Genomic DNA, 22,568 nt, shown 5'->3' with positions numbered 1-22,568 from the left:
ATTTCTGAAAATGTGATTCTGTTAATGGGTTACTGTGAAAAAGAGGCATTCGCCTTTTTTTGTTCAAACTGCACCTCGGAGAATCGAAGGTGCTCTTCTAGGGATGTTACTAGTTCTGTGCTGGAACCAGCATGTGTGATAATCATTTGTTAATGGTAATTCACTTACCCTTGCTTTTAAATTTGCTCCTGGCAATAAACTTTCTTACACACAGACCCCTTTGTCCACCAACTGCTTTTTAATCTGCAATGAATGCAACGCATACAAATTTATTCAAAGTTACTTTATTTCCACATTGTATTAATTTTATACTTGTACATTTCATACTGGTATCAAAGCACTGGAGGTAGCAGCAGAGTTGCAGTAGTGAGACAAACAAAAAAGGTGGACTGAAAAGCCCTTTATTGAGCGAGGCATTGTTTTAAACTAATCCTGATTTAATTTATGATATGAACAGAATACAGTTTTCACTGTGAAAGTTGTCAATTTCCTGTATTCCTCAGTTGTGAAAAATAATAAAGATGCTACCTTACTATCTCTGTAGATTTAGGCCAACTTTTCTAGTTGAGCTAAGCCAAAGCTAGCTGGTCTACATTTTCTGTTGCCAGGCACAGCTCACATGCTGTGTCCAGGGAAAAGAGAGAACTTTTTTAGGTCTGTGGGGATAATTGGAACGCAGGGTTCGGCCAACAAAACAGGCAAGCAAGATCACCACCCTAATTGAACACCTCCCCTTTGATCCAGGAGCACAACATCTGCCTCAGTCAAAACAACTGTGCAAAGGTAATGAAACAGCATCTGGCCTCTCAGGTGTCACAAGGAAGCCAACATGTCACACAAGCGTGAAATGCCTGAGATTGTACATAACCAACCCAACATTTGTTTACTGATTGAATTGGCACTTTAAACATCAAGATGTGTCACTCACTTCCCAAGAACAAAGTTTTAAAAAACTGACTTGGCAGTGCCCTACCCTGTTCTATGTAGAACTCCTGTACATTAGCCTTTCCTCATTCGTTACCAGAATGAGATCCATCACTACCTTCTCAAGGGCAACTAGGGGTGGGAAACAAATGCTGGCCTTCCCAGTAATTCCCACATCCTAAGCATGCAATACAACAGATTTGCCAGGATAATATCACTAGTGAACTTTCACATTGTAAATCAACATTTGGTATTAGCTTGTACTAATAACTGGGAATTTTATTCTTCCAGAAATGATTGCTGCCTCTAGAAACCAAGAGCATTTCTTAAGATATGGTGCCAGCCCAGAATTGCTCAACTATCCAGGTAATAAAAATATAGAGAAAATATGAGAATTATGCACTAATGGAATGTAAAAGCATAATTACATTAATAGACCATTTGCTATATGATATTTGAAAAATCATCATACTCTGTTCAAGGTAGTCTTATGGAACACATAATACAAAAGAAGTATATCAGCAAATACCACAAAATTACCATTTAAATATAGATACCTCATGGCAGAATGTGACCTATAGAGGATACATAATGAATACATGTAGGATAGTGCTGATATTTAAGAAGTCTTATTTCACAATTCCTTGATTAATAAAGTAGCCAGTTTTAAGAAGACATGTAGATAAGCTGGCTCTCTGTCTTTATTTGCAGATTCTAATTTCTCAAGGTCCATAACTTAGTTCACCTCAGAATCCACATAGTTTCTTAGAGACACTGTCACCATCTCTGGCAGTGAATTGAGTTGCAAAACATCCTATGACATATAAGGTGATAGAAAATAAAGTCATTTGTTGAGTGCTGATATGTATCTGAGGTTTCAACTTAAAATGGAGGGTGCAAGCTGGGATGTAGGGATGGAGGAATTTGCAGAATATAGGATATATTTGCATCATGGACTACTTGTAGGTGAGAATAAGGATTTTGAAGTCAGTTTGACTGAAGTCAATGTGCTGGTGGTCAGTGACAATGGGGTGAAAGTGGGGAAAGTGTTCACAACCATTTTCAACCAGAAGTACCAAGTAGTAGCTCCAAATTGGACCCCTCTTGTGATTCCTACTATCACAGATGCCAGTCTTATTCACTCCACACGATATCAAGAAGTGATAGAGTGCACAAGATGCAACAGAGACTATTGCCCAGGTCCATCCTGTCCACAAATGCAGGACAAATGCAATTGACAGTGCTGTCAAGTAGCACTTACTCACTAACATCCTGGCTGAATTGCTGAAGACTTGTGCTCCAGGACTAGCCCTACTTCTAGCCAAGCTGTTCCAGTACAGGTACAAAACTGGCATCTAGCTGACAAAGTGGAAATTTGCCCAGGAATGTCCTGTCCACAAAAAGCAAACCCAATCCAATTGACAGTGCTATCAATCATCACTCACTCACCAATAACCTACTCATCAATGCTCAATTTGGGTTCTGCCAGGATAAGTCAGCTCCATGGCTGGAATTTTACGCCACCCCAAAGAGCGGGATGGTGGCGGGGCCATGGCTTAAAATGGAGCTGGATGCTCCAGGGGCCCTTCCCGACCCACTCCCGCCTTTGTCGCCGCTTTACGCAGGGCGGTGGGGGTGAAAACGGCTCGCCCGCCCCAAGCCAATCAAGGCCCTTAAGTGGCCACTTAAGGGCCTTTTCCCGCCTCCACGGGGATTTTACCCGTGGCTAGTTGGGCAGCCGAGGACTGGGAAAAGCCGTCTGACAAAAGCAGGTGGCTCTTGAACGTCCCGGGCGAGGCCCTTGTGATTGGGCACCCTGTGCCCGATGGAGGGCCGCCCCCGATGCCCCAACCACCCCCAACACCAACACACCCCCCCTTTCCCCACAATCGACCGCCCTTGCCTCGCCGGGGCCCAACCGATTACCCCCAGCGAGGCAACCAAAACCTACCGTTGCTCCAGGCTCCCCGACATCGTTTCTTGATGCTGGGCTGTAGTCCCAGCAGTGACCACCACTCCCAGTGGCACTGCTGAGACTAAGAGCTCCCGCCCCACTGATTGGCTCTATTAGGCGGGACTTCCTACCTCAAGCGGGTGGAAGTCCAGCATCACACCAATTGAAGCCCAGCGACCTGCAAATTACGGGTTGGATCCCCAGGCGAGGCGGAAACGGGTTCACCACCGACTTTTCAGTCGGTGGCCAGCTCCCATCCGCCTAGGGTTAATATCCCAGCCTATGTCTCATTACAGTCTTACTTCAAACATGGACGAGAGAGCTATATTCCAAAGGTGAGTGTGACTGCCTTTGACATCATGGCAGCATTTGACAGAGTGTGACATCAAGAAGCCCTAGCAAAATTCAAGTCAATGGTAATCAGGGGGGAAACTCTCCACTGGATTGAGTCATACCTAGTACAAAGGAAGGTGGTGTGGTTGTTGGAGACCAATCACCTCAGCACCAGAACATCGCTGCTGGAGTCCTTCGGGCAGTATCTCAGCCATCTTTAGCTGCTTCATCAATGACCTTCCCTCTGTCATAAGGTCAGAAGTGGGAATGTTCACTGCTCAGTTTTCAGTTCTAGTTGCATCCTTGCAGGTAATGAACCAGTCTGTACCCATGTGCAGCAAGACCTAGACAACGTTCAGACTTGGGCTGATAAGTGGGAAGTAACATTCATGCCACACAGGTGCCAGGCAATGACCACCTCCATGGAGAGAAAGTCTAACCACCTCCCTCTGACATTCAACAACATTACCATCATCAAATCCGTCACCTCTCCTTCATGGTATCTGCCGCATAAATACAATGGTTATAAGAATAGGCCAAAGACTGGGTATTCTGCAGTGAGTGGCTGACCTCCTGACTCCCAAAAGCCTTTCTCCCACCTATGAGGCAGAAGTCAGGAGTGTGATAGAATACTCTCCATTTGCCTGGATGATTGCAACTCCAACATCACTCAGAAAGCTCAACACCATTCAGGACAAAGCAGCCCACTTGATTGGCACCCTCTCCAGCACTAGCGCAGTTTGTACCATCTATTAGAATTTGCTGCAGCAACTTGCCAAGGCTTCTTCAACAGCACATCCCACACCCAATGACACCTACCACCTAGAAGGACAATGTGTGCAGACACATAGGAACACCACCACTTGCAAGTTTCTCTCCAATTCACACACCATCCTGACTTGGAAATATATCACTGTTCGTTCAGCGTCGCTGTGTCAAAATCCTGGAACTCCCTATCTCACAGCACAGTGGGTACCTTCACCTCACGGATTGCAGTTTTTCAAGGAGCCAGCTCACCACCACCTTCTCAAGGGCTATTAGGAAAAACAATAAATGCTGGCCTTGCCAGTGGTGCTCACATTTGAGTGATTAAATACAGGAAGAGCAGAGTAATGGATGACAAAAGCAAAATATTGTGGATGCTGTAAATCTGAAATAAAAGCAGAAAATGCATGGAAAACACTCAAGCGGCTTCGCTGGAGAGAGAAACAGGTCAATGATTTGATGAAAGTCTTTGACCCGAAAACGGTAACTCTGTTTTTTGTTTCACAGAGTAATGGGTGAGTTGGAACTTGTATAGGGTTGCACTCTGCCCGGATGTTGTAACGGTTGGATGGGAGTTTTAGAGGCAGGGCAGAGGCAGGAGTTTGATTTATAAGGATTTGTTATGGATTTGGGTAGATTAGTCTATATTTAACAAAGCTGTGGAAGGATTTCCAAGCAAGGACAATTAATTTTTGAAGTCACTGCACTAGACAAGAGAGAGTGAAAATAAGGTCAGTGATGTTGGAGTAATAGGTGAGCAGCATTTGGTGTAGGATAGGATACAGATGATGGATTTCTAAGAATTTATATAAGGTTTAATGAACCTCAGGAGGGTGGCATTGGAAAAGGTTAAGTCTGAAGGCAGGAGTGATTGAGGATATCAATAGAACAGAGATGGAAATATTTGAGATTGAGGTGATCGTGTTAATAGACTTGATCTAAAGTTTGAAGTTGAGCTTGGATCTGACAGGACACCAGAGTTGAGTTTTAGTCTTGCCAATGTTGAGCTGCACAAATATTTGGTTCATCCATGACTAGATCTTAGGCATTTGGACAGTACAGGCATCCAGACAGGCATTCAGACAGTGTAGCTGCACTCATTGAATTATGAGTTGTGTCAGAGATGTAAAGCTGGAAATCACTGTGTGCATATAAAAGCTGATTTTATGTTAAATAATGTTGCTAAAGAGTAGTATATAGAGAAGGAATAGGAGAAAGCCTTGGAAGGAAAGGAGAGATTCCTATAAGTAAGTTGCCACAAGTGGGCCTTTGTACATCAGTAGTTAATATATTTTGTAGAACAGACAGAATGGTTGATCACGGTCAAATTCTAAAAGAAAGGGCAAATGCTGAAGAAGTAAAGGTGATAAGTCGGGATTGGATTGGAGATGAAAACCATGATACGGCCTTGGTGATTTGAGCAGGGAAACATAGTAAAAAATAGAGAGGCAGTTTGATCTTGCTGTGAATCAGCCAGATTTCATTCAAGCCTAGAATGTTAGACATTGAGGATGAGGTCATGGATGGGAAGAGCCACATTTGTAAGGGAGCAGATAATTTTGAAGGGTAATGCAAAGTGAATGAGTAGCAGGAGACCTGTGTGATCAGAGCAGAATGTTGGGGGTGTTGTAGAGGAGTTGGAGAAGTTTGTTCGTGGAGATGAAGGTAAGTGAAGTTCTACCAATAGAGATGCTTGAGGCAATGGGCATTGCTGCTTTAGGAGAACCAATGACATGTATTGCATTCACTGCTTGCAAGTAACCCCTGCAGCAATGTTAAATTTCCAGGAAAATTAGAAAGAAAGTAAGCAACACGGGTTATTTTATTTTAGCAGCTCCATGAATGCATATGCTGTACTTGTGGACAAGTAGCATTGCACCTCTCTAATATTTATTATTGCTTTATATGGTTAAATTAAGCAGATTTTTGACTATTATTTTAAAGTATTGGTGCAAAAGTTGAAATTGTATAGAATGTCAGCTTTTTATATACAGTATCGCTGCATTTTGGTTCAATCCCTCTCTTTAAATCAACCATCATCATATCTCTTCTCAAAAAAAACTCTTGACCCCACCACCCTTGCAAACTACTGCCCATCTCCAACCTCCCTTGAATGTGATGTCGCCTTCAGAATCCGTGCCCATCTTTCCTGGACTTCCATATTTGAATCCCTCCAATTGAGTTTCCACCCCGCCTCAGGACCAAAACGGCTCTTGTCAAAGTCACACATGACATCCTATGTGACTGTGAAAAAGATAAACTATCCTTCCTCATCCATTTCAACCTGTTGGCAGCGTTTGACATGGTTGACCATACCATCCTCCTCTAATGTCTCTCCACTGTTGTCCAATTGGGTAGAACTGCACTCGCCTGGTTCCATTCTTATTTATCTAATCGTATCCAGTGTATGATTTGCAATGATTTCTCTTCCTGCTCCTGTGCCGTTACCTCTGGTGTCCCCCATAGATCTATATTTGTTCCCCTCCTATTTCTCATCTATATGCTGCCCCTTGGCAACATCATCCAAATACATGGTGTTAGTTTCACATGTACACTGATTTCATCCAGCTCTATCTGACCACCATCTCTCTCAACTCCTCCACTGTTTCTAAATTATCAGACTGCTTTTCTAATATCTAGTATTGAATGAGCAGAAATGTCCTCCAATTAAATATTGGGGAGATCAAAGCCATTGTCTTCAGTTCGTGCCACAAACTCCACGCCTAGCTACCAACTCCATCCCTCTCCCTGGCAACTGTCTGAGGCTAGACCAGACTGTCCTCAACCTTGATTTCATATTTGACCCTGCCATGAGCTTCCAACCACATATCTGCCGCATCACTAAGGTAACCTATTTCCATCTCTGTAACATTGCCTGACTCCGCCCCTGCCTCAGCTCATCTGCTGCCAAAACTCTCATTCAAGCCTTTGTCACCTCTGGACTTGACGATTCAAATGCACTCCAGGCCAGTCTCTCACACTCTACCCTCCATAAACTTGAGGTCATCCAAAATTCTGCTGCTGTGTTTTTACTCACACCAAGTCCCATTCACCCATCACTCCTGTGCTTACTGAGCTGCATTAGTTCCTGGTTAAGCAACGCATCAATTTTGAAATGCTCATCCTCGTTTTCAAATCACTTGATGGCCTCATCCCTCTCTATCACTGTAATCTCCTCCAGCCCCACAACCCTCAGAGATCAGCACTGAAGACCTTGCTCCAGAACTTGCCGCACTTCTAGCCAAGCTGTTCCAGTATAGCTACAACACTGGCATCTACCCGGCAATGTGGAAAATTGCCCAGGTATGTCCTGTCCACAAAAGGCAGGACAAGTCCAACCCGGCCAATTACCGCCCCATCAGTCTACTCTCAATCATCAGTAAAGTGATGGAAGGTGTCATCAACAGTGTCATCAAGCGGCACGTGCTTAGCAATAACCTGCTCAGTGATGCTCAGTTTGGGTTCCGACAGGGCCACTCAGCACCTGAGTGCATTACAGCCTTGGTTCAAACATGGACAAAAGAGCTGAACTCAAGAGGTGAGGTGAGAGTGACTGCCCTTGACATCAAGGCAGCATTTGACCGAGTATGGCATCAAGGAGCCCCAGCAAAACTGGAGTCAATGGGAATCAGGGGGAAAGTTCTCTGCTGGTTAGAGTCAGACCTAGCGCAAAGGAAGATGGCTGTGGTTGTTGGAGGTCAATCGTCTGAGCTCCAGGACATCACTGCAGGAGTTCCTCAGGGTAGTGTCCTAGGCCCAACCATCTTCAGCTGCTTCATCAATGACCTTCCTTCAATCATAAGGTGAGAAGTGGGGATGTTCGCTGATGATTGCACAATGTTCAGCACCATTCGCGACTCCTCAAATACTGAAGCAGTCTGTGTAGAAATGCAGCAAGACCTGGACAATATCCAGGCTTGGGCTGATAAGTGGCAAGTAACATTTGTGCCACACAAGTGCCAGTCAATGACCATCTCCAACAAGAGAGAATCTAACCAAATAAAAGCAAAATACTGCGGATGCTGGAAATCTGAAATAAAAACAAGAAATGCTGGAACCACTTAGCAGGTCTGGCAGCATCTGTGGAAAGAGAAGCAGAGTTAACGTTTCGGGTCAGTGACCCTTCTTCGGAACTGACAAATATTAAAAATGAATCTAACCATCTCCCTTTGACATTCAATGGCAAAACCATTGCTGAGTCCCCCACTAGCAACACCCTAGGGGCCACCATTGACCAGAAACTGAACTGGTGTAGCCATATAAATACCGTGGCTACAAGTGCAGGTCAGAGGCTAGGAATCCTGCGACGAGTAACTTGCCTCCTGACTCCCCAAAGCCTGTCCACCATCTACAAGGCACAAGTTAGGAGTGTGATGGAATACTCTCCATTTGCCTGGATGGGTGCAGCTCCAACAACACTCAAGAAGCTCGACATCATCCAGGACAAAGCAGCCCGCTTGATTGGCACACCATCCACAAACATTCACTCTCTCCACCACCGACGCACAGTGGCAGCAGTGTGTACCATCTACAAGATGCACTGCAGCAACGCACCAAGGCTCCTTGGACAGCACCTTCCAAACCCGTGACCTCTACCACCTCGAAGGAAAAGAGCAGCAGATGCATGCGAACATCACCACCTGCAAGTTCCTGTCCAAGTCACACACCATCCTGACTTGGAAGTATATCGCCGTTCCTTCACTGTCGCTGGGTCAAAATCCTGGAACTCCCTTCCTGACAGCACTGTGGGTGTACCTACCTCACATGGACTGTAGCAGTTCAAGAAGGCAGCTCACCACCACCTTCTCAAGGGCAACTAGGGATGGGCAATAAATGCTGGCATAGCCAGTGATGCCCACATCCATGAATGAATAAAAATAACTCATCTAATTTTGGCCTTTTCATTTTCCTTGGTTTTAATCACTCCACCATTGGTGGCCCTGCCTTCAGCTACCTAGGCCCTGAGCTCTGGAATTTCCTCTCTAAACCTCTCCACCTCTGTACCTCTCTTTCTTCCATTAAGATGCTCCTTAAAACATACTTCTTGACCAAGCTTTTGGCCTTCAGCCCTAATATGTCCTCATTTGGCTCTGTCATGTTTTTTATGACATTCCTGTGAAGTGCCTTGGGAAATTTTATTACCTTAAAGGCTCTGTATAAATAGTAGTTGTTTAATTGTCTTCAATATACTAATAAACCTACATTTCAGCATTTACAGGATTTATACTTTTCTGACTTTAGGTGCAGTTCTGAATGTTGAAGGACGTAAAGAATTTCTTGAATCAGCAGACACTGAATCCTCAATTATGGAGGAAGATCCAGAAAGAAGAATAAACCCATATCAATTTCTTATTCTAAGAATCCTAGCAGTAGGAGGTGATTCTTTAAATCTGAGGGTAAGTAGCTTAAATATCTATTCACTTAAAATTTAGCAATTTTCAACAAATGTGCAATTCAGATTTGTACTATTCGAAATTATGTGAATACTGCAAGATTACCAGTTTCAGAACTTCATTGCATGAAATGAATGAGCAATTGATAAATTAGCAATGTGTAACCTGAACCTGGCGGAAGTGCAGCTGACTGGAGAAAAATGAAGGACAATCAAATACGATATTATGAACATAAAAGCATACAAAAATGATGGACTGGAAAAGACCATTGAGCCTGCTCCACACAGTTATAATGCCTTATGCATCGTGATCCACAACATTCCCCACCTATCATCAGCTATGTAATCTCCTGGTAGAGGCAAAATAGATTTTAAAACTTAAGGCCCATTTAGGGGGAAAGAATCTGAATTTCCTCTCCCACTTGCCACATGATCAAAACTAATCCAGAAGACCATACTGATGATGACTTATACTTACTAAGTATTCCACCCATCTTTTGTAAGGTGTGATCTCCATCCCAGTCAGGAACAAGTCTTTTGATGGTATACAGTGTGGCATTCGAGCAGAGAGATCCACCATTGACATGCTGTTCTCCCTTCGCCAGCTACAGGAGAATTGCCGAGAACAACAGATGCCCCTCTACGTTGCTTTCATTGATCTCACCAAAGCCTTTGACCTCGTCGGCAGACGTGGTCTCTTCAGACTAGTAGCAAAGAGCGGATGTCCACTCTTTACTAAGTATCATCACCTCATTCCATGACAATATGAAAGGCACAATTCAGCCTAGCGATGGCTCATCAGACCCCTTTCCTATCCTGAATGGTGTGAAACAGGGCTGTGTTCTTGCACCTACACTGTTTGGGATCTTCTTCTCCCTGCTGCTCTCACATGCATTCAAGTCTTCAGAAGAAGGAATTTTCCTCCACACAAGATCAGATGGCAGGTTGTTCAACCTTGCCCGTCTGAGACCGAAGACCAAAGTACGGAAAGTCCTCATCAGGGAACTCCTCTTTGCTGACGATGCAGCATTAACATCCCACACTGAAGAGTGGCTGCAGAGACTCATCAACAGGATTGCGGCTGCCTGCAATGAATTTGGCCTCACCATCAGCCTCACCATCAGCCTCAAGAAAACGAACATCATGGGACAGGATGTCAGAAATGCTACAGGAGAATATCGGCGACCACGCTCTGGAAGTGGTTCAAGCGTTCACCTACCTAGGCTCAACTATCACCAGTAACCTGTCTCTCGATGCAGAAATCAACAAGCGCATGGGAAAGGCTTCCACTGCTATGGCCAGACTGGCCAAGAGAGTGTGGGAAAATGGCGCACTGACACGGAACACAAAAGTCCGAATGTATCAAGTCTGTGTCCTCAGTACTTTGCTGTACAGCAGCTAGGCCTGGACAACGTATGTCAGCCAAGAGCGACGTCTCAATTCATTCCATCTTCGCTGCTTCCGGAGAATCCTTGGCGTCAGGTGGCAGGACTGTATCTCCAACACAGAAGTCCTCGAGGCGGCCAGCGTCCCCAGCATATACACCCTACTGAGCCAGCGGCGTTGAGATGGCTTGGCCATGTGAGCCGCATGGAAGATGGCAGGATCCCCAAGGACACATTGTACAGCGAGCTCGTCACTGGTATCAGACCCACTGGCCGTCTATGTCTCCGCTTTAAAGACGTCTGCAAACGTGACATGACGTCCTGTAACATTGATCACGTCATGGGAGTCTGTTGCCAGTGATCGCCGGAGCTGGCTGACAGCCATAAAGGCGGGGCTAAAGTGTGGCGAGCCGAAGAGACTTAGCTACTGGCAGGAAAAAAGACAGAAGCACAAGGGGAGAGCCAATTGTGTAACAGCCCCGACAACCAATTTTATCTCCAGCACCAGTGGAAGAGTCTGTCACTCTAGAATTGGCCTTTATAGCCACTCCAGGCGCTGCTTCACAAACCACTGACCACCTCCAGGCGTTTACCCATTGTCTGTCGAGACAAGGAGGCCAAAGAGAGCTCTCCATCCCAGTCAGGAATAAGTCTTTTGATGGTATGCAGTGAATTGGCAATCACGGCAGAAATCAACTACTTTTTCACTTGTCTTCTGGGAGACGAGAAGCACCTAACGTCTAACCCAGACCTGCACATGCATAATTTATATCAATGTCCCTCGGTCCTCCTTAACCTGTCTAATTGAGATAATCCATCAATATGACTACATTTGATCCTTTCATTATTTTAAGCACCGCTATAAGATTGCTGCAGAGTTTTTTTTATCTCTAAAGGAAATAGACCCAATGTCTTAAGCCTATCTGAGTAACGATAGATAGAATTAAGCGATCCCACAACCAGTGGATCAGATCAAAGCTCTGCAGTCTTGCCACATCCAGTCATGAATGATGGTGGACAATTAAACAGCTAACTGAGGAGGAGGCTTCACAAGCATTCCCATCCTCCATGATGGGGGAGACCAGCATGCCACTGCAAAAGACAAGGCTGAAGCATTTGCAACCATCTTCAGCCAGAGGTGTTGAGTTGGTGATCCATCTTGGTGTCCTGTCAAGGTTTCCCAGCATCACAGATGCCAGTCTTCAGCCAATTCGATTCACTTCACGTGATCAAGAAACGCACTGGAGACAGCAAAAGTTATAGGTCTCGACAACGTGCTGGCTGTAGTGTTCAAGACTTGTGCTCCAGAAATAACTACGCCCTAGCCAAGCAGTTCCAGTACAGCTACAAACACTGGTATCTACCTGACAACATGGAAATGGGAATGTCCACAAAAGGCAGGACAAATCCAATCGGGCCAATTACCACCCCATCAGTCTGTTCTCAATTGACGGCAAAGTAATGGAAGATGTCGTTGACAGTGCTATCATACTAAATGCCTGGATGAGTGCGACTCCCAATGATACTCAAGAAGCTTGATACCATCCAGGACAAAGGAATCCACTTGATCGGTAGCCCATCCACCAACTTAAACGTGCACTCCCTCTGAAACCGACGCACAGTGACTGTATCAATTCACCGAAGCTCCTTCAACAGCACGTTCCAAACCCGCAACCTCTACCACCTAGAAGGACAAGGAAAGCAGACGCATCGGAACATCACCACCAGCATGTTTCCCTCCAAGCCACACACCATCCAGACTTGGAAGTATATCGCCATTCCTTCACTGTCACTGGATAAAAATCCCAGAACTCCCTTTCTAAAAGCATTGTGGGTGTACCTACACCCCAAGGACTGCAGCGGTTCAAGAATATAGCTCGTCACCATTTTCTCAAGTGCAATTAGGGCTGGGTAACAAATGCTGGACTAGCCAGCGATGTCCACATCCCATGAAAGAATTTAAAAAGTCACTCAAATTGACTTGATGTCAACAGTGAATTGAAACAAGATTTTTTTTTTTGTTCTTTCATGGGATGTAAGCATCACTGGCAATGCCACCATTTGTTACCCATTCCTAATTGCCTTTGGGAAGGTGATGGTGAGTTGCCTTCATGAACTACTGCAGTCCATGCAATGTAGGTACACCTACAGCACTGTTAGGGAGAGATTTCAAGGATTTTGACCCAGCAACAGTGAAGGAACGTTGACATAGTTCCAAGTCAGGATGGTGTGAGACTTGGAGGGGAACTTGCAGGTGTTGGTGCTCCCATGCGTCTCCTCCCCTTGTTCCTCTATGTGGTGGAGGTCACGGGTTTGGAAGGTGCTGTCGAAGAAGCCTTGGTGAGCTGCTGCAGTGCATCCTGTAAATGGTACATACTGCTGTCACAGTGCACCAATGGCGGAGGGATTGAATGCTGAAGATGGTGGATGGGGTGCTGATACATGTGGGCTGCTTTGTCCTGGATGGTGTCCAGATTCTTGAGTGTTGTTGGAGCTGCACTCATCTAGGCAAGGCAAGTGGAGAGTATTCCATCACACTCCTGACTTGTGCCTTGTAGATGGTGAACAGGCTTTGGGAAGTCAGGAGGTGAGTTACTCGCTGCAGATTTCTCAACCTCTGACCTGCTCTTGTGGACACAGTATTTATATGGCAGTTCAGCTTCTCATCAATGGTAACCCCAGGATGTTGATTGTATGGGATTCAATGATGGTAATGTCATTGAATGTCAAGGGGAGATGGTTGGATTCTCTCTTGTTGGAGATGGTTATTGCTTGGCATTTTTGTGTTGCAAATGTTACTTGCCACTTATCAGCCCAAGACTGAATGTTGTCTAAGTCTTGCTACATATCGACACGGCGAACTTCAGTATCTGAGGCGTTGCGAACGATACTGAACATTATGCAATCATCAGCAAACATCCCCACTTCTGACCTTATGATGGAGGGAAGGTCATTGATGAAGCAGCTGAAGATGGTTGGACAGTGCCCTGAGGAACTCCTTCAGCAATGTCAGCCTAGTAAAGACATATCATATTCCAATCTCTTAAGATACAAACTTTATTCAATATTGACTCCGTTACGACCAGGTGTGAAAGGTGTTTAGGGGTCTGTTACTATCTTCACCTGGTCTTATTGTAACAGAGTTTAATTTTAAGCAGACTGTGTTTTGAGCTCCCCTTTTTGTGAATCCTTGTTCACAGTTTTCCAATTATAAGACAACGAAACCAACTTTCTGTGGTTTAAAGAAGAATGATGAAATTTTATTAAAACTTAAACTTAAGCTCTAGTACAGTTAACTCCGGATATACGAGGTGCCCACGCTAGCATGCACATGCGGTGTACACATGCAAATAGTGACAAAGAAGCGCAGAAGAAAAGATAAATAGAACAGTTTGAGGCAATATCTTGTTACTGTTTCTCGAGCTCGCTGTAGTCCTTGATTGAAGATATGGTCTTGTTTCGTTGGGGCCCAGTATTCTTCGTAAACCTTGTTCACATAGGAGATTTTTTATCTCTGAGTTTACATGTCTTCAATGGTTTCAGTTCCCTGAGAGATGTGCCGGCAGGAGAGGAGAGGTATTCTCAAACCAGGAGCCAGGAGCTTTCTAATCTCGAGTACTGTTTTCTCCCATTTAAAATCTTAAGTTCAAACCTCTGCAACAGCCAGTTAGTCGTGTAACTAAAACTGGTCTGACCACTTCTGTGTATTGGTGAAGCAACTACTTAGTCCCCATTGTTTCAGTACCGTCTGTTACTATACAAATGTCTTTCCAGTCAGGAAATCGCAATTTTTAAGTTTTAATGTTCATGTGGCGAAATCCTGTCTGCCTCAATCTTGGCAAGTGGGGGGTTTGCCTGGCAACTCTTTGAAATTGACTTTTCCTTTTTTCAAAAAAAGTGGACAATGTGCTGCAAAGATGGCTGGTGAAGGTCAAATGAACTGGCCAGTGTATTCAAAAACTGCTTCACTGTCACTTGAAAGGTCAAAAGGATATATTCCAGACCAAGAGATGTTAACTACCCCCATCCTAAAACCATCAAGAGACATTCCTGAATGAAATGGGTTCTTCTGAGACCAAGAAGATGCGAAGTAGCCACTTCATAACAGAATGGTATCCATCCAGACATCAGTAGGTAATCATGGATTCCGCATTCTCATCCATTGTGTGGTTACACCAGGGGAGAAGGCCATGTGTCAACTAACAGAAATGCTATTGTGATGGATTTTGATGTTAAAAGGCAGCTCTTTGGAGAGAGAGAGGGGAGATCACAACAATATCACAGAAAGTGGTCCAGCGAGATGCTGTGGAAAGAGATCCAGCTAAAACCAGGAAGAAGTCATGCTGCTAATTCTGCACTTCAGTTTTCTGCAGCAAAGAACTGAGAGTGACCACCACCTCTAGTCTGAAGTCTTAACCACCAGAAATCTATAACACCTCAACAGGTTCAAGTTGACAAACAACCCAGGCCTGCATCTTTAAAAGAGACTGTCCTTCTTGAGAAGATTCAACAAGTTTACTGTAAACCATGAACACCTACCTCACTTTAAACTACATCCTACCCTTTATCTCTATCTGTCTATTCTTTTGTATGTGTGGGTGAGTGAATGCATGCGTGGGTGAGATTGCGACCATTTTGGGAATTACGTAAAAATAGTTATTTTTTCTAATTTCTAAGAAAACCAGTCATTTGTCCATCTATTTGACCCTAAAAAAATACTCGGACTAATTCATAATTTTAAACAAAATACGATTGTAGTCAGTTGAGAGGTGAATAGTGGGAACCACCCATACCCCTTACCATCTGTCTGTAATATGGATCTGAGATGATTGGCCTCCCAACAACCACAACCCTCCTCCTTTGTACCAGGTATGATTCCATCCAGTGGAGAATTTTCCCCCTGATTCCCATTGACGTCAATTTTGCTAGGGCTCCTTGATGCCACAAATGCTGCCTTGATGTTAAAGGAAGCCACCCTCCCCTCCCCTCAAATTCACTTCTTTTGTCCATATTTGGACCAAGACTGTAATGAGTTCAGGAGTTGAGTTGTCCTGTTGGAACCCAAATTGAGCATCAGTGAGCAGGTTTTTGCCGTATAAGTACCACTTGATAGCATTGTTGCGTCATCTTCCATCACTTTGCTGATGATTGAGAGAAGCCTGATGGGGCAGTAATTAGCTGGATTGGACTTAGCCTGCTTTTTGTGGATAGGATATACCTAGGCAATTCCACATTGTTGGTAGATGCCGGTGTTGTTGCTGTATTGGAACAAGTTGGCTCGGGGACACAGCTAGTTCTGCAGCACAAAGTCTTCAGTACTTCTACTGGGATGTTGTCAGCGCCCATAGCCTTTGCGGTATCCAGTGTCTTCAACCAATTCTTGATATCACGAGGAGTGAATCAAATTTCCAGAAATTGGCATCTGTGATGCTGGGAACCTCAGGAGGAGGCCGAGATGGATCATTCAGACGGCACTTTTGGCTGAGAATGGTTGAAAATGCTTCAGCCTTGTCTTTTGCACTAACGTGCTGGGCTCCCACATCATTGAGGATGGGGCTATTTGTGGGCCTCCTCCTCCTGTTCGTTGTTTAATTGATGTGATGAAAACCCCCACCTGCCAAGAATGAGGCATATTAATTTTGTCATATGAACATTAATTTTTAAACTGTTGCTGAAGTGAAGAAATGGCTTGTTAAAAAGAGATCACCAGACACTTAGCTGGAGGACATTTGTATACTAAGAGACAGTGCTTGGAGAGACAAAAGGATTGCTCACTGATTCAATTAACAGAGATTGGGCTGGGCAGTGGTGATCCACATCCTCCCGGGGTAAGAGAGAGCACTATACCCCACTACCGAGAGCTTTGGAATCCATAAATGCAGGAGTGGTTAAGCCAGCTGGTCATGTGACTAACCGGCTGGTCCAGGCTTTTTGAACTAAACACAGGACAGTTTGAATTGAGTTGGCAGATTGCAACTGAACCTGGAACAAGAGAGCTTCTCTCCTGGCTGGCTCTCTCTCTCTCGCTTTCTCACACGCCCTGGACCCACTGAAGACACGTAAACCTCGAGAGAAAAGACTGCTACATTGAAACATGTTAAAGCATGCACTGGATCCCAACGAACAGCAAGACTTACTGGCAACCAAAGACTCCACATTGAACTCAAAGAACCGTAAATGACTATGAGATATTGCCTCATCCAACTGTTCTCCTTTATTCCTTCTACTTTTTCTGTCTCTATCTGCATGTGTGTTTATCGTGTATGCATGCTGGCGTGGTCGCATTGTGTATTCATAGCTGTTACCCAAATTAGAGTTTAAGATTAATAAACTTCTACCTTTCTTATTTAAATCTAAGAAAACCTGTCTAATTGATTTCTTTGCCTTACAATTGGAAAGCAGTGAACAAGGATTCATTGAGGAGGAGCTTAAACGCAGTACTTTTAAAAATTAAACCCTGTTACGGTTAGACCAGGCAAACACTGAGAGGGAACCCTTAGACCCCCTATCTCACCAGGTCGTAACATTGTCCACCACCATTCACAGCGGGATGTGGAAGGACTGCAGATCTTTGGTCTGAATAATTGGTTATGGGATCGCTTAGCTCTGTCTATTGCATGCTGCTTCTGCTGAGTGGCAGGCAAGTAGTTCTATGTTGTAGCTTCATCAGGTTGACAGCTCATTTTTAGGTATGCCAGGTGCTACTCCTGGCATGCTCTCCTGCACTCTTCATTGAACCAGGGTTGATCCTTTGGCTTGATGGTAATGGTAGAGTGAGGGATATGCCACCCATGAGGTTACAAATTGTGGTCCAATATAATTCTGCTGCTGCCCATGGTTTCCTTGCCCATGTTTGACCTGATGTCATGAGACCTCGTGTGGTCCGAAGGCTGTGAGCCATCAGCAGCAGCAGAATTATATCGGACCACAATTTGTAACCTCATGCTCTTTCCTGATAGCCCTGCAATTTTTTCCCTTTCAAGTATATATCAATTCTCTTTTCAAGTTATTATTGAAACTGTTTCCAACACTTTCAGGGAGTGCATTCCAGATCACAACAACTCGCTGCATAAAAACATTTCTCCTCAACTCCCCCACCCAGTTCATTTGCCAATTATCTTAAATCTGTGTCCTCCGGTTATCAACCCTTCTGCCAGCAGAAACAGTTTCTCCCTATCTACTATCAAAGCCCTTTACAATTTTGAACCCCTCTATTAAATCTCCCTTTAACCTTCTCTGCTCTAAGAAAAACAATTTCATTCTGTGCTCTCCACATTACTGGTAGCATTCTACCAAATTTTCTCTGCACCCTCTCCTAGGAAATGGAGATCTAGTAACTTGCAAGGAACTGAAATTAAACTCTCCCTTCTTGCTGGTACCTATTGGATTAGTTCTTGTGGAAAATATAACCATGCAATCTTCACTTTCCTTTAATCCCGTAACATTGTCAGTGAGAACACATCTTCAAAACTGTTTTTAAAATTGCCACTGTTATCTGTTCTTGTTGCATTTGCTATCTCTTTGGAAGGAATGATGTCTAAATTGGTGCTATGTGGTAAACCTTTTCCATCTAGATTGGCTTCACTCCTTTTCTTCTGGAATAGCAAAACACTGATGGCTGGTACAGTTGTCATCATCGCAGTAACATCTGAAATATCTCTTGTACTGCTGCTTTGAGGCATTCTTCATCTTAACTAAAGTCTCCTTAATAGCTATAGTGGACGATCAGGACAAAACTCAATTTTTATCACCATTTGACTTATGCAGAACTATTCTGAAACTGCAGATTTCCTATAGGCAATGAATTATGCACATAAATTTTGCCCCTGAAAAATCTTACCAACAAAGTTGCATAAGCTTATTATAGTCAAAGGAATGCACCACAAATAGATCTCAGTACCATCTTGCCAGGTGAATCATAGCAATTTATCTTTTTATCCAAACCAGTTGTGGGAAAACAAGCCATTTAGTGGAGGAAAGTCCAGGTTATTCTATATTAACATCTAAGCTTACTTTTTTTTTACTTTAGAATCATATCCACTAGTTCTTCTCTTCAAGTTCTGTACAAAGAATTTCTCTAAATCTACCCTACCAATTCCCTTTAAATATCCTTTAAGCACCAACTCTCTGTGAACGCGAAGATGTTGAGTTCGTAACATCACTTTTTACCATTGTTCTTTCTATACAAATTCTTTGTAGTTGAAATTCAGGTAATCTAACACTCCTGCCAGTTCAGTATTCTTAAACACTGGGTTTCATACCCATCTGAGCTATTTTGTAAGTTTTCATTTTTTTTAACGGCTTTGTTTACACAAATTTGTGGTTAATGATTGGGCATATTGTACTTTAGTTACATTGAACAGTACCAATAATAATGCAGCCTTTCTCCATGTCTTAATTGCTTTGTTCGCTGTATCTTGATGAACTTTAGAGATGCAGCCAATTATCAATTTAAACAATTTTAATAACTGCCAATGTCTGACAAAACATTATGGATATTTTTGAAAAAATTTGTATTTTTATAATTTCAAAAACATGTAATTTTTATTCACTGAATTAATGACAAAAGATATGAAGGCACCTTTTAAGATTTGAAGACTATGATTACCATCTTGTTTAATATCATTACTATATTGTAGGGTCATTTTATTCACCAACTTCCTGATCTGACTGCACTTGTTTCCATGTTAAAGTATCTGAACCTGTCATTCAACAATTTTGAGGACATCCCTGCTGAGGTGAGAAGCCATTCACTAAATAATCTGTTGAGATCATGGGCAGGAATTTTAGGTCTCTTTGGGGACAAGTACAAAGACGGGCAGGTGCAAAAATTAGCGCTGCCAGCCAGCATGCAGATTTTATGCCACCGTTGCCACTGCTGGCAATTTTGCTCAGGACTGTGGGGGGATGGTGGGTCCTAGCAACCTGTCTGATTTGAAATTGAGGCCTTGTTGATGAGCTGTGAGCCCGTTAAGGGCCAGTTTGGAGTTTTGGTGGGGACGCATGGGTTGCTTGCTGGATCAGGGACAGTCCAGGTGCAATGTCATGGTTGGGTGGGCCCATAAAATGGAACATGGCTGAGACGGGCACTCAGCCACTGGCACACAGGTACCTTTGGGTGTGTAGAGGTTACGGAGAGAGTTTCTGTATGTGCTTGGACAGTGGAGGGGGTTGTGACCCTCCTGGCATCATGGGGCCATTAGATTGTGGGGGTGGGGGTGGTGGTGGGGAGTGGGCTACAGAAATTATTGTGAGTGCGGCTGAGCTCAAGCAAGGCAACAGCTGGTGATGGGATTACTGTTCTCAGATATTGGGTCGTGTGACAGCAGCAGAGGCAGAGCCCTGGGCATGAAGATGGCAGGCAGGCAATGGAAGGCATACTCACAGCATAGGGTGTGCTGCTGAAGAAGCTTCCTGGACATGTCGGAGAACTAGTGCTGCAGGAGACTGCGCCTTTTCAGGAAGATTGTCACTGAAATTTGTGCCCTTGTCATGGAAGACCTCACACCGCACAGCACTGCTTGCCATGCCCTGTCGGTAGCTGGCAAAGTCACCGTGACCTTGAACTTGTTCGCCTCTGGCTGCTTCCAAGGATCAGCTGGGGAATTTGGTGGTGACTCTCAAGCGACCGCACATACTTGTATCTCACAGGTCACTGATGCCCTTCTTGCAAAAGCTGGGCAGTACGAACAATTTCAGACAGATGGGGCCTCGCAGGCACAAAGGGCATTGGGATTCGCCTCCATTGCTGGATTCCCGCAGTTGCAGGACACCATCGATTCCACCCGTGTGATCATCAAAACGCCCAGTGAGCAGCCAGAGAGATTCATCAACAGGAAGAGCTTCCACTCCCTCAACGTTTAGCTGGTCTCTGACAACAACAAGAGCTTCTTGCATGCGTGTGCTCGCTATCTTGACAGCTGTCTTAACTCCTTCATCCTTCACCAGTCCATGGTGCTGCAGCTCTTTATTCCAGCCCCCAAACTTCTTGGATGGATTCTAGGGAACCTTTGAAGAGATGGCTACCCACCCCTTTACATAGCCCCAAGACAGAGCCACACAGGTGTTACAACCAAGTCATCTGCTCAGAAAGAACACTATCGAACAGGCCATCAGGCTTCTGAAGACGCAGTTCCAGTGCCTGGACCGATCGGGTGGCGTCCTGTAGTGCACTCCTGCAAAACTCTCGTGCATTGTGATGGTTTGCTGTGCTCTCCATAACATGGCCCTCCAGAGAGGTGTGGACCTTGATGAGGGTGAGGCGCTGGAATGACACAACTCATCGGAGGAAGAGGAGCAGCAGGCGGTAGAAGAAGAGGAGGAAAATGCAGAGCAGAGAGGTGCTCTGGTTGTGCAGGGAGGTGGCAGGGGTCAGTGCAGGACTCAAGGGTCTCCGAAGGATGCTATCAAAGTCAGCGAACATCTGATCTAGGCATGTTTCAGCTGAGCCTTTCTAACCCAGGAGGTCTGTATGCTCTGGAACTCACTTTGAGCTGTTTGTGAGAACTTTTCTGTTGAAGATCCACCCTTATCACAAATGAGTGATGCAGATCTGTCCAGCGGCCTCACAGTCCCCATTCAAAGACCTTTGCTTTCCTCACCACTTCATCCCTCTTTGCAAGATTCACCACTAAAGAATGAAATCTCACATGTCTGGAGTCATGTGTCAATATTTACAGCGTGTTCCAAAAGTTACAAAGTGCACATTTACAAGTGAAACAAGCCCCAATGAACCACTCAGTGCTCTGACTGACACGGTGGCCTCTGTTCTTGGCAGCGGGGGCACCTCCAGAGGCTGCTGCACTGGCGACAATGCTGAGGCAGCCACTGTCACAGGGCTCTGCTGCATAGATGGTTCCTCAGTTAGAGGGGCCTAGGAGGCAGGTGATGATGATGGTGCACCCTGAGGGGAGGCTCCCTCATTCTTATCGGTGACCGCTTCAGCCCTTGGCTGGCACTCCAGATGGCAGGAGGGGAGCACCAGCTGGGAAACAGCTGACATTCACGACATGCATCTGTGCACCACCAGTGCCACTGACCCGACCATGCTATATATCATTGCATGCATCCTATGCATGTCAGTGTGCTGCTCCTGCATCCACTCAGTGCTGTTGCACATGGCTGTCCATGAGGTTGGCCACTCTCTAAATGGAAGAGCTCATACATTCAAAACCCAGAGGCATGGTAACAACACATAAGGTGAATGGACTCCTCCATTTTCAGCCCATGACCTCGCACTGCCTCAGGGAACTCCGACAATTGGGTATGTATCTGCTGATGCTGGTCTAAGTAGAGCCTTCTTTCGTGTGACTCCCGAGGCCCTGCATCTGAACCCAGCTGTCCTCCATTCTCCGAGAGGGACTGCCCACAGTTGCCTCTGCCTCTTTCACCGCCATTTACATACTAGTGCTATGCTCTTTATCCAGTGCCACCCTATCTAAGCACACACAAGGACCTACCATTGTGAGTGTATCTGCACCAATGACGGGTGTGCTTTTAAGATGTGATTATGTTGGTTCTGCTATTTTGCTTTCTTTCAATGGCCCTGATGAAGCAATAGGACTCTCCACAACTGACCATGTGGGAGACACAAGATGGAGTTCATGAGAAATAGACTTTGACAGCAAAAGCCTCTTCAGTTCTAAGGCAACCCAATGCAGCTGATTCTTTGGCATGCTGTCAGATGGGAAGAAGTGTCTCCACCCACTTCATCTACAGATGGCAATATCTTTTCACCCTTCCCTCCAGGTATGTCCATCTCTCCTTCCCCCACTTGATCCTGCGGGCCTCCCTGGTAATTTCCATTGCTCCCTCC

At 44.8% G+C, this 22,568-nt stretch overlaps 1 protein-coding gene across 7 annotated transcripts in view; it reads left to right on the top strand.

Annotated features, from left to right (window-relative positions):
- LOC137374312 (leucine-rich repeat-containing protein 63-like) overlaps nucleotides 1-22,568 on the top strand; it is a 126,136-nt gene that overhangs the window by 23,939 nt on the left and 79,629 nt on the right. For 6 of the 7 annotated variants that reach the window (XM_068040168.1, XM_068040164.1, XM_068040169.1 and 3 more), the window contains 3 exons: nucleotides 1,216-1,290; nucleotides 9,218-9,372; nucleotides 19,393-19,491. In XM_068040168.1, coding sequence (XP_067896269.1) covers nucleotides 1,216-1,290; nucleotides 9,218-9,372; nucleotides 19,393-19,491 — 329 coding nt within the window. The remainder of the gene's footprint in view (nucleotides 1-1,215; nucleotides 1,291-9,217; nucleotides 9,373-19,392; nucleotides 19,492-22,568) is intronic. The other variant, XM_068040167.1, reaches the window with a different exon arrangement.

This window comes from Heterodontus francisci, chromosome 10 (assembly GCF_036365525.1).
Source record: "Heterodontus francisci isolate sHetFra1 chromosome 10, sHetFra1.hap1, whole genome shotgun sequence".
Lineage (NCBI taxonomy): Eukaryota > Metazoa > Chordata > Chondrichthyes > Heterodontiformes > Heterodontidae > Heterodontus > Heterodontus francisci.
This window is presented reverse-complemented; position numbering and strand designations above follow the sequence as displayed.